Source organism: Macrosteles quadrilineatus, unplaced genomic scaffold (assembly GCF_028750875.1).
Source record: "Macrosteles quadrilineatus isolate MER2022 unplaced genomic scaffold, UCM_ALF_1.0 Scaffold_1__1_contigs__length_201487025, whole genome shotgun sequence".
Classification (NCBI taxonomy): domain Eukaryota; kingdom Metazoa; phylum Arthropoda; class Insecta; order Hemiptera; family Cicadellidae; genus Macrosteles; species Macrosteles quadrilineatus.
Window position 1 is genome coordinate 139017821 of NW_026542594.1, and position 12572 is coordinate 139030392.

A 12572-nucleotide genomic window follows, 5' to 3' on the forward strand; every position below is an offset into this window, starting at 1 on the left:
GCTTCATTGAAACTTGTCAGTCAACGTTTTGTCTGGCCTTCAATGAACTCTGACTGGCTCGATGGGCCCGTTCTTGTATGGCATGCCAAAAGTCCAAGATATCACGTCACAACTAGACTCCTGTAGGTATGTTCGCCCCTCCATCTTCCAGGTTTGAGCACATACACATTGACCTTGTTGGTCCGCTACCTGTCTCCGAGGGTTACAGGTACTGTTTGACCTGTGTCGATCGTTTCTCAAGGTGGCCAGAAGCAGTACCAATCGAAAACATAGAAGCAGAAACAGTAGCACGAGCACTTTTTACCACTTGGATTTCGAGATACGGAACACCACTACGAATTACAACAGATCAAGGTCGGCAATTTGAGTCAAGCCTGTTTAAACACCTAGGAGATTTGTTAGGTTCGACTCGTCTCAGAACAACTTCCTATCACCCATCGTCAAATGGACTAGTTGAACGTTTTCACCGTCAACTGAAGGCAGCCATCAGATGCCACGCAACAGCACGATGGACTGAGGTATTGCCCGTCATACTTTTGGGAATACGGACAGCATGGCGTGATGATCTACAAGCTTCTTCAGCTGAACTCCTGTATGGTCAACCACTTCGCCTACCTGGAGAGTTCCTTACACTTAGCGATTCCAACCATGAACTTGACCCACAAAGTTTTGCCAAAGATCTGCGTCAACATTTCAACAACTTAAGACCAGTTGATGGAACAAGACATGGAGGTAGGACGCCATTCGTGTTCAAGGATCTCAACACATGCACTCATGTTTTCGTACGTACCGACATTTCTAAGGGTGCACTCGATCCCCCCTACTCAGGTCCTTACCTCGTCATTAGAAGATCTGACAAGACTGCAGTTATTCGGATGCGAGGCAATGATGTAACCATTTCGATGGACCGACTTAAGCCAGTCTATTCCTTACAACTCGATCATGATGATACCAGCGTTTCCAGAGACACCATAACTTCTACTCCTCACTCTTCTCATTCTGACATTCAACAACGAGGTACCTTGACATCTAAACCTATTCTGAGATCTACACCATTAACTACGCGCTCTGGGAGGCAAGTTAATTTTCCAGTACGGTTCCAGAGTTGATTTTTTTTCGTGTTTGCTCAGCTACACAGCTCAACCACTGGCAAGGGGGTACTGTAGTGCCTAACTACTTACCTGTATATAAATCTTTATTTAACAGATGATATTTATTTGTTTACTAATTCATTCAATTATTATTGTTCACTTTATCTTTTTACTAAATATATATATTTTTACTCTTGTCTAGCATTTATGAATTTACAACTTCAGCGGGTAAAAAAAATCATAAGTGAATGGGTTAACCGGTTAACCAATTTTTACAATTGAGGTGTGATCCTAGAGCTGATGTTCTAACACCTGAGGGAAGATTTGTTAGTAAAAACCTAGTTTCTTTAGAAAATGGCGCCCGGCGACCTATACTCGCCATTCTACCGCAAAGATAAACTTTTTTTATTTTTTATTTTTTTGTTTTTCAGTACCTGTAGGTCGCCATTTTGAGCGGTCGGGAAAATGGCGGGCAGCGACCTATACTCGCCATTCGACCGCAAAGAGTTAAGGGTCGCCCCCTCTAGCCTTTGATGCATTTCTAGTATTTGCTTTCAAAGGGCGAGTGCTGCTGACCAACGTTCTTTATAATGATTTGAAATGTAAATTGTTGTTTAACAGCTGATTACCAGTTGAATTTTTAATCACAGCTTTCTCAATTATAAACAAGAGAAGATAGCTTATGAAAATTTAAAACAATTAAAATAAAAGTGGAATTTTAATCAGCATCTTTTTAGCGAATTTCCCATATAGGGAATAAGCTATTACTGTAGTTGTACTCATGGTAAGACATGGACCCTGGACCGATGTAATTTTTTGTTTTGAGGTCCCTTGAGGCCAAAAACACCATCCGTTCAAATTCATATCCGATTTTGATGAAATTTGGTACAAACGTGTAAACCTACGTTTATTCAAACAAGTCCGAGATCCAGCATAATCGGGCCATGGGAACGGGGTTTTATGGGGTAAAAATGGGGTTTTTTTCATTTATAACCCTAAAAACAAAAAATTTTGCAATTTCTTTTAAAACCGTTTTGTAGAGCTTAAAAAAAGAAATAATTTAGTTTATTGAAGCGCTGTTGTATGCCTAACGGTCACGGAGAAAATTCAAAAGTTGTGTAATTTAAAATTCCCACGTTATTCTTATGGATAAAATGAATACTGTTGTAGTTTACTTGTTTATTGTTCAGTTCTTTCACCTAATATGTTTTCTTTAGCCTGTTTAGAATTAATTAGAACAGCTGATGATTGATTCATAATATTGTAAAAATAAATATTCCTTTCTGTTCTTCTTGTACACAAAACACTCCACATTTATAGATACGAGAGGTCGTCCAGTGGTCGAAACTCGACCAAAAATATGTAATGTACTCACTTCTCTATTTTCACCCCACACTGTAAATAAAACATGTGATTGGAGTTTCTTCCATTTGTTTTTGATTTTCTGTTTATATTTCGTTGTTATTTCATCACCAGCATGGCAACGCATAAAATCCATGTTATTTTTTTAAATTTTCAAACTCATTTTTTGTGCTTATCTTTGAGCCTATTTAAATTTATAAAGGGATAAAGGGATTCTGCACACCTACAGGAAAATTGCTTTCTAGCGGTATGCACAGATTTATCCCACGATGCACACAAGCTGAGAAAAAAGGTTTTAAAGAAACATGCTTGCCTATTAATATATAGAGTACCTGGGGACCGAGCTTTGCTCGGGGAAAATCATTAGTCCACTCTGAAAGCAGTCTTAGTACTGTATTGGAGACACATAGATCCATTCCCAAACTCCACACGGCTCGCCTTTACTACGTCCTACACCATTTCCTACGTCATGGACCTGTTTCCCTCCATTTCCTTAGCACTTTAGGATTGTAGATACCTTAATCTAATCGTTATTAACAGTTCCCACACTCCGGACAGCTCGTCTTTACTACGTACTACACCATTCCCTACGTCATTGACCTGTTTCCCTCCCTTCCCATAGCATTTCAGAATTGCAGATACCTTAATCTAATCGTCATAAACAGTTCCCACACTACGGACAGCTCGCCTTGACTACTTCCTTCGCCACTTCCTACGTCGCGGACCTGTTTTCCTCCCTTCCCATAGCATTTTAGGATTATAGATACCTTAATCTAATCGTCATAAACAGTTCCCACACTCCGGACAGCTCGCCTTTGACTACATCCTTCACCACTTCCTACGTCACGGACCTGTTTTCCTCCCTTCCCATAGCATTTTAGGATTATAGATACCTTAATCTAATCGTCATAAACAGTTCCCACACTCCGGACAGCTCGCCTTTGACTACATCCTTCACCACTTCCTAAGTCGCGGACCTGTTTTCCTCCCTTCCCATAGCAATTTAGGATTGTAGAAACCTTAATCTAATCGTCATAAACAGTTCCCAAACTCCGGACTACTCGCCTTGTGACTACTTCCTTCACCACTTCCTACGTCGCGGACCTGTTTTCCTCCCTTTCCATAGCATTTTTGGATTGCAAATACTTTAATCTAATCATCATAAACAGTTCCAACACTCCGGCTACTCGCCTTCACCACTTCCTACGCCGCGGACCTGTTTTCCTCCCTTTCCATAGCATTTTTGGATTGCAAATACCTTAATCCAATCATAAACAGTTCCCACGCTCCAGACAGCTCACCTTGACTACTTCCTTCACCACTTCCTACGTCGCGGACCTGTTTTCCTCTCTTCCCATAGCATTTTAGGATTGTAGAAACCTTAATCTAATCGTCATAAACAGTTCCCACACTCCGGACAGCTCGCCTTGACTACTTCCTTCACCACTTCCTACGTCACGGACCTGTTTCCCTCCCTTCCCATAGCATTTTAGGATTGCCCATACCTTTATCTAATCGTCATAAACAGTTCCCACACTCCGGACAGCTCGCCTTGACTACTTCCTTAACACCTTCCTACGTCGCGGACCTGTTTTCCTTCCTTCCCATAGCATTTTAGGATTGCAGATACCTTAATCCAATCGTCATAAACAGTTCCCACACTCCGGACTACTCGCCTTGACTACTTCCTTCACCACTTCCTACGTCGCGGACCTGTTTTCCTCCCTTCCCATAGCATTTTAGGATTGCAGATACCCTGATCTTATCGTAATAAACAGTCCCCACACTCCGGACTGCTCGCCTTTACTACTTCCTTCATCACTTCCTACGTCACGGACCTGTTTCCCTCCCTTCCCATAGCATTTTAGGATTGCCCATACCCTTATCCAATCATCATAAACAGTTCCCACACTCCGAACAGCTCGCCTTGACTACTTCCTTAACACCTTCCTTCGTCACGAACCTGTTTTCCTTCCTTCCCATAGCATTTTAGGATTGCAGATACCTTAATCCAATCGTCATAAACAGTTCCCACACTCCGGACTACTCGCCTTGACTACTTCCTTCACCACTTCCTACGTCGCGGACCTGTTTTCCTCCCTTCCCATAGCATTTTAGGATTGCAGATACCCTGATCTTATCGTAATAAACAGTCCCCACACTCCGGACTGCTCGCCTTTACTACTTCCTTCATCACTTCCTACGTCACGGACCTGTTTCCCTCCCTTCCCATAGCATTTTAGGATTGCCCATACCCTTATCCAATCATCATAAACAGTTCCCACACTCCGAACAGCTCGCCTTGACTACTTCCTTAACACCTTCCTTCGTCACGGACCTGTTTCCCTCCCTTCCCATAGCATTTTAGGATTGCCCATACCCTTATCTAATCGTCATGAACAGTTCCCACGCTCCGGACTACTCGCCTTGACTACTTCCTTCACCACTTCCTACGTCACGGACCTGTTTCCCTCCCTTCCCATAGCATTTTAGGATTGCCCATACCCTTATCTAATCGTCATAAACAGATCCCAGACTTCTCACTGCTACCCTTGACTACAATGTATCGAGTAATCTTCAGTATAATCTTTGCTAAATGATGTTTTTCCTTTTGTACTGTATTTGTAATTTGCTAGTATACTGTGGGTAGTTGGCTTATTATGAACACATGCTACAACTTCAAGTCTTTTGTTTACTTTTTCCTTGTTATTTAATTCAGCCAACAAGGTTACCTAGCAACCCATAAGACTAATGTTAAAAAAATGTGATTTTCAGTTTCATTTTTCTACGTAATTAGATTTTTGTTGGCAGTTCTAACTGCAGTAAACTCGTTTTTAGGCCAGAATTAAACTATTTACAACATTTGAAGAAAATCGTCGGAACCGTTTTCGAGATCTTTGTGCAAGCAAGCATACATACATACATACAAGCAAACATTGCTCGTATTAGAGTATAGGATATATTGGTAAAATTTGGCAAATTTATTTTTTTCATCCTATACTATTGACGTATGGTCAAAAAACACTTTTTACCTTCCCCGTAGCAACAAACCTAAGCACTCGTTAAATCTAATGTTATTTAAATAGGGAATAAATATGTCTTATTTATGGAAATATTTTAGTAAAAATTTAATCAGACAAGTTGACATTCGCTTAGTCTGCAGGTTTGCTGCGGCAGGGGTATTTTATAGTAACAACCTAATTGAGTTTGCTGAATCACCCAGTATACATATAAAATGTTTTATATAGTCAGTGGATGGATTTATTTATATTTAATGAATAATAAATATAAATAAAAGGCATTGTCTTAACCCTGCATCTTGCAGCTAGAGCTTGTGCGTTTCTTAGTGAAGCCTGGGGGTAGGTGGTTAGAGTGGCACGATAACTCGAGCAAAAATGATCCGATTTTGATGAAATTTGGTACAAACGTGTAAACGTACGTTTATTCGAACGAGTTCGCGATCCAGCATGATCGGACCATGGGAACGGGGGTTTACGGGGGGTTTTATGGGGTAAAAATAGGTTTTTCCCATTTTTGACCCAAAAAACATAAAATTTAGCAATTTCTTTCCAAACCATTTTGTAGAGCTTAAAAAAACAAATAATTTAGTATATTGAAGCGTTATTATGCGCCTAATGGTTACGGAGAAAATTCCAAAAAATTGTAAATTTAAAATTCCCATGTTATTCTTATGGAGAATAAGTAAACTGTTGTAGTTTGCTTGTTTGTGAACATATTTTGATCAAATTTGGAAAATGTTTTTATTTCTTACTAACTATTCACATTTTACAAAAAAAACAGTTTTACCCTCCCTGATGCAGCAAACCTAAGTACTTGTTAAACTAATTCTATTTATCAAGAATAAATGTTATATTTTTAAGTAGACATTTCAGTGTAAATCCAATCAGTCAAATGGAAATTCGCTTAGTCTGCAGGTTTGCTGCGGCGGGGGTATTTCATTATCAGCAAGTTTGGTTAATTTGGTTAGGTTACGACAGTTTAATTATATTTAATTTAAATTCAACCTACAAACGATACGTTTTAACACGTTTGCTGCTGACCGCTAGATGCCGGGACGGCGCCAGGAGCTGAACTAACGCTCGTCGCTGGGTAAACATTGCTGCCGATACACTGAATTACAGTAAAAACAACAGTAGTTGTACTGGATGGCAATGTTCTGCAATAAAACTGGCTTTGGAGTACTAAGTGATTCTGATAGATAGCAGCACTACCCAGGTTGCAGTCGGTAAAGTAGTGTCGCTATCTAGTAGGAAAGAGGGGGAACAAAGCCCTGTTCTAAACGACCCTGGTGGTGAATTTGGGAAACTACCTGTCTTTTTTATTGTCAGAAAAGTACGTCCCCACGAGCTGCAAAGAAATATAGGACGCTCGTGACGAGCTGGCTGATCCATGGTAACATTAAACATCAATGAACAGCGACGTTCCGGAACGTTCCTAGCTCCTGGCGCCGTGGCCCGTTTGACGTTCTGGAACGTCCGTAGCAGCGAACGTGTTAACAGTCACAGTGATAGAGATAACAATTTGCCGCGAACAGATACTGTAGGCTATGCTGATGCGCCGGTATGATTCGGAAGCGTACGGCATGGTGCGGTGGAGGGGGGTGTTACAATCGGGAGAGTCTTGTATATTTTTAGGCTTTCCAACAAATAGTGGTTCAATTTATTTGCACTGAACAATTGATTGTTATTTACCTTCAAAAAGTATGTTAAATTAAAATTACCATATCTAGTGGAAATCTTTAGACCTTTATTTCAGGCATTTCTCCTGATATAAATTAAGTCTCCTATTTATACGAGGTTCTTTCCTCTAAACTTGTAATATTCCAAATGAAGATTTAAATTTAAAACTTAATCAATCAAAACTTAGTACTGTTTGTTTCTTTTAACTAAAATGGGAAAGTGTTATAATTTTATATTATTATTATAATTTTGTTTTATAAGTTGGTAGTCCTGAGTGTGTAGAATGGGACAATGGGGACGTCCTGTAATCCAGCTACTAGGAGGTCATGAATTGTGGATATTTATAGGCATGCACTGTGGATGCAATACCCCTTATGTGGATTAACATATGCACTAGTGAGTACTAAGTCCATCCGTAGTACTTTTCTGATAATTAGACCAATTTGTTGATGTTGATACCAAGGCAAAATACCCCCGCCGCAGCAAAACTGCAGACCAAGTGAATTTCCATTTGCCTGATTGGGTTTACACTAAAATGTCTCCTTAAAAATATCACATTTATTCCCTATTTAAATAACATTAGTTTAATAAGTACTTGGGTTTGCTGCAACAGGGAGGGTAAAAAGGGGTGTTTTTTTATTGTAAAATGTTAATAGTTTAGTACTAAATGTATGCATTTTCCAAATTTGATCAAAATATGTTCATAAGCAAGCAAACTACAAACAGTTTACTTATTCTCCATAAGAATAACATGGGAATTTTAAATTTACAGTTTTTTTGGAATTTTCTCCGTAACTATTAGGCGCATAACGACTCTTCAATATACCAAATTATTTGTTTTTTTAAGCTCTACAAAATAGTTTTGAAAGAAAATGCTAAATTTTAAGTTTTTAGGGTCAAAAATGGGAAAAACCAATTTTTACCCCATAAAAACCCCCATAAACCCCTGTTCCCATAGTACGATCATGCTGGTTCGTGAACACGTTCGAATAAACGTAGGTCTACACGTTTGTACCAAATTTCATCAAAATCAGATGATTTTTGCTTGAGTTATCGCGCTAACGGACACACATATAAATATATTTATATGTATATGTATTTATATATATATATATATTTATATATATATATGAATTTGAACGGATGGTGTTTTTGGCCTCTAGGGACCTCAAAACGAAAAAGTAAATCGGTCCCGAGTCCAGGTCTTACCTACAGTTACGGGTGTAGGTCTACAGTAATCGCTTATTCCCTATAGAGAAATTCGCTAAAAGTAGTTCGGATTCCACTATAAACTGTAGGCCCCTTAATTTCCATTAGCTGTATGGCTATTAATTAACAGCTGTTTCTAAAGAATATGTCGACCTTGGTCACTAACAAGACTACAAGATCGCGCCACTCATCCTACACTCATCTTCATTTATACTTGGCTTAAAATTCCTACTTTGTATGGTCGCCATTTCAATGAAAAGTATTAGGCCTAAAGTATTAATTTGTTAGCAATTGACTTTATTTCTTTGTACTGAATCTAACAAAAATTGAACTTTTAATATTCCAAATGAAGTTTTTAAATTTAAAACTTAATCAAAACTTAGTTCTGTTTGTTTCTTTTTACTAAAAAGGGGAAGTGTTATTAGTTTAAGTTTATATTATTATAATAATTTTGTTTTATCAGTTGGTTGTCCTAAGTAGTGGGGATGTCTCTATGCGTAGAGAGGATCCTTTTTCTGAAATCGTACTCCAAACTAGTAACATTAATTTTGTATTATCATGTTCAATTAAAAGTATATAAAAATGTACTAACATTGAATTGGTGTTTTATTTAATAACTAAAAGTAATAACATGGAGTACTTCAACTGTGGGATCCTTGTTTTCATGATCACCAAAGAGTGCTTTTAAGAACTGCACAAGAAATTTGTCATCCTTTGAATGTCAACTAACCTTCTAATCACTAAATCTTCAGTAAAAAATTGTGATTCACCAGTTGTGTTTTTTAATATTTTATTTTGTATATTCCAGTGACTACAAGTCAATAGATGGAGAATTCAACAGACCAGACATAGTGAAGTCTGGCTCAGGAGTTGAAAACAGCAAAACTATCTCTCCTGAGGCTTATAAACAATCTCTTGATAACTGTGGTAAATTTGGTAAAGAACATGAAGATAACGCTATCAATGCACAATGGGAGAAGGAGAAAAATCAGGAAGCTCAAAATGATTCATCAATCCAACGTGAGTTTTGAGAGTAGTTCTATTAGCTTTTTTACTTTCTCTACATACGGAATACATAGCATATGGAGAAAGTATTGTTTTCTTCAAAATTTTTGAGTTTTAAATTTGAGTAGATACCTACGGTATATCCGTTTTTGGTCCCCCTGAACCCGAAAAAGTGGTTCTGAAAGTAATGTCTGTCCGTGTGTGTGTACTAAGCTTAAAACCACACCTGTAGTCCGATTTTATTGAAATTTGGTATGTAGGTACTAGTCTATAGTATCTCCAGGTTTTTTTTTTCATTTTGATTTTTGATTTTCCTATAAAAAAACATAAAAGAACGAAAAACTACAATTTTCTCAAAAATGACATGAACGATTTTGAATATATTGATAAAAGTTTAGTGTGTTGTAGTCCTTTAAATTCTGAACAAAATGATAGAATTCCCATTCCTGTAAAAATTACGATTTAAAAGTTATTATACCTTAATGTTCTTTTCCCATAAAAAAACCATAAAACTAGAGAAAATCTGATTTAAAAAAAAACCGGTCTTGATTGAAATTATTATGTGATGGTCCTTATAATTCTTAACAACATGGTGCAATCCATTATTGCTGTAAAAATTTCAATCAAAACCCATAAAAAAACAGAAAATTGAATAAAACAAAAATCCTGTTTTAAATAAAAATTTTCTTTTATGAATTTTATACAAATTAGTGTCAACAAATTACTGTTATAATTGCGGTTCAAAAGTTAATGAAATGTTTGTGATTTTACCTATTAAATATCATAATTACTCTCATCGCTTAAACCTAATAACCATTGTTGACAGGATACAATGTTACAGAAACAATGTTAAGCTATCTTTTAGGGCCTCTAACAAATTGTCATCCATCCTAAAAGAAAAAAGAAAACCCTCTTCTGACAAAACTGAGCTATCCGGTGTTTACAAAATTAATTGTGACACCTGTCCTAGTTTTTATATAGGTCAAACTGCACGCTCTTTCAAAGCCCGTTTCAAAGAACACCTTCCGAAGAAATCCACCCAGAAAAATAATTCTGCTTTTGCCCAGCACCTAATAACAAACAACCATTCATATACATCAATAGAAAATAATTTAGAAATTTTACAAATTCATAGAACTAAAGGCAAACACAAACGTAATAGAAGAATTTGAGATCTACAAAGCTGGCAAGAAAAATCCCCAACACATTTTGAACGAAAAAGCCTCTTTTGAAAGCAATTTATTATATGAAACAGCAGTCGGCATTGAAAGAATGATAACACGGAAAGGACCTGATAAGAGCTGGAAGAAGGGGAGGGGGATGACAGATGGACAAAACGGCAGTGACGACAGTCTGGACTTGTAACTCAATGTGCACATACCGTCCGCCGCGCAGTCAATTTGTGGCCACACGTGTTTTTGTAAAAATGTGTTTAAGTGTTTTAACTGTTCTTCGTTTCGTATTTATCGACTTTATGGCAACCTCTTCGGAGTAATTATGTGTCCATTCAACGTCTGAGGATGACCCCTTTAATGGGTTGAAACCGGTCGCCTTTCATCGGTGACTTTTTGATCACTCTGACGGATTATAAGGTATTTTAACCTCTAGTAATAATTTATATATTGTGATCAGGAGGCAAAAACAACAAAAATGATATTGTTTTTACTTACAAAAAATAAATTGTATTAGAATTCAAAACTACAAAATTGTCTATATGGTGTAGCTTGGGTTGTAGTGGTACTATTGATAATATTCTTGTGTGTGGCAGATTGCGTGAAAATATAATAATAATATCTATGGTTCTTACCGTCAACGCAATCAGGGGTAATATTCCACTACGGCCGTTTCGGAGATGACTCCATCGTCAGGTGCGTAGTGGTACCCAACCCTACTTCAAACTATGCCGAACACATTCAACAGTATTGCCATGATTATTCCGACATAAACAGTTTAGAAATACCGTACTACATTTTGGCAATAAAAGTCACAAACTTAATTGCATCAAACATTTTCATATCTACAGCAGTACAGCTAAAGAACCCAACTTAGTAATTAACTCCCAAACAAATTCAGCAGCCAATCCAATTTTTGAGAGAATAATAGAAATCAAACAGGAAATAAATAATTTGAGTAGATAAGGTTGGCACACCGTGTTATCAGCTGTTCCAGTCATCCACGTAACTCCTGCAGTGACCAGGATTGAACAGTCGGTCGTCAGTTTTCAAGCTGTGCACGCGCTCTAAATGTTTTTGTGTGTCCGTCCTGTACATATATGTGTATTATTTATTTAACCCCTGACGCAATGCAAATGAAGAAAGTTTGTGTAAAATGTGACAAGACTATAGTTTAGTGTACCACTACGCACCTGACGATGGAGTCATCTCCGAAACGGCCGTAGTGGAATATTACCCTGTTTGCCTTGACGGTAAGAACCATAGATATATTTTATTTTTATTTTTTATCTTATTTGCTCGAAAGCAGGCTTATATTATATGCAGCCTCGTTGTGCACTAATTTATTTGACGATTCTGTGGTTTTCATTAGGATTTAGTCAGTTTTTGTTAGGATTGACTTGGAATTGTTGAGGATATTGTTTTAGTTTGGTAGGAAATTTCATTTTGGTTATTGTTCTTTTTTGTTGTGTCAAGATAATAGATGGGATTTTGTAGGATTCTAAGGCCATGATGGGATAGTTGGGAGAGGGGTTGGGTTGGAGTCTTCTCGCTTGAGGGCTGTCAAGCATTTCTATCCCGAAAAGGAGGCCCATGGATGAAGAACCCAAGGATTGGAGTGAATTATGTGAGTGTTTGGTTTTGTTTTCTGTTTAAATTGTTCTCTTTATGTGTATGAAGAAATCTATGATTTCTTGATATACTGTGGAGTCGTTATTTCTGAGAATTTCTTTCAGATAGTTGGAGCTGTTACATTTCTGTATTATTTTCTGTTTTGATTTAAAACATCTATTCCTGGCTGATTCATGGGCTGGGCATTCAATAATCAGGTGTTCTACTGATTCATGAGGAATAGAGATTTATTCACATTTGCATGTCCCAAACGTAGTCAACACATCGTGATAATGTCCTTTCTTTTTAATCTTGAATTTCGGAACCATGTGCATTTGGGAACTGTATCTACAATTCCCTTATACCAGTTACCCTTTTCAGAGGTAATAAATAACTTGTTATGTTGACTGTGGTAGAATGTA

At 37.5% G+C, this 12572-nt stretch overlaps 1 protein-coding gene across 9 annotated transcripts in view; it reads left to right on the forward strand.

Annotated features, from left to right (window-relative positions):
* LOC128985614 (FERM domain-containing protein 8) overlaps window positions 1-12572 on the forward strand; it is a 140494-nt gene that overhangs the window by 19519 nt on the left and 108403 nt on the right. For 8 of the 9 annotated variants that reach the window (XR_008490053.1, XM_054405314.1, XM_054405323.1 and 5 more), the window contains exon 3: window positions 9171-9382. Coding sequence is in view for 8 of the 9 variants with exons in the window: in XM_054405314.1 (XP_054261289.1) it covers window positions 9171-9382 (212 nt within the window). In the remaining variant the exon portion in view is untranslated. Of the gene's footprint in view, window positions 1-9170; window positions 9383-12053; window positions 12167-12572 lie in introns of those variants that run through there. The other variant, XM_054405364.1, reaches the window with a different exon arrangement.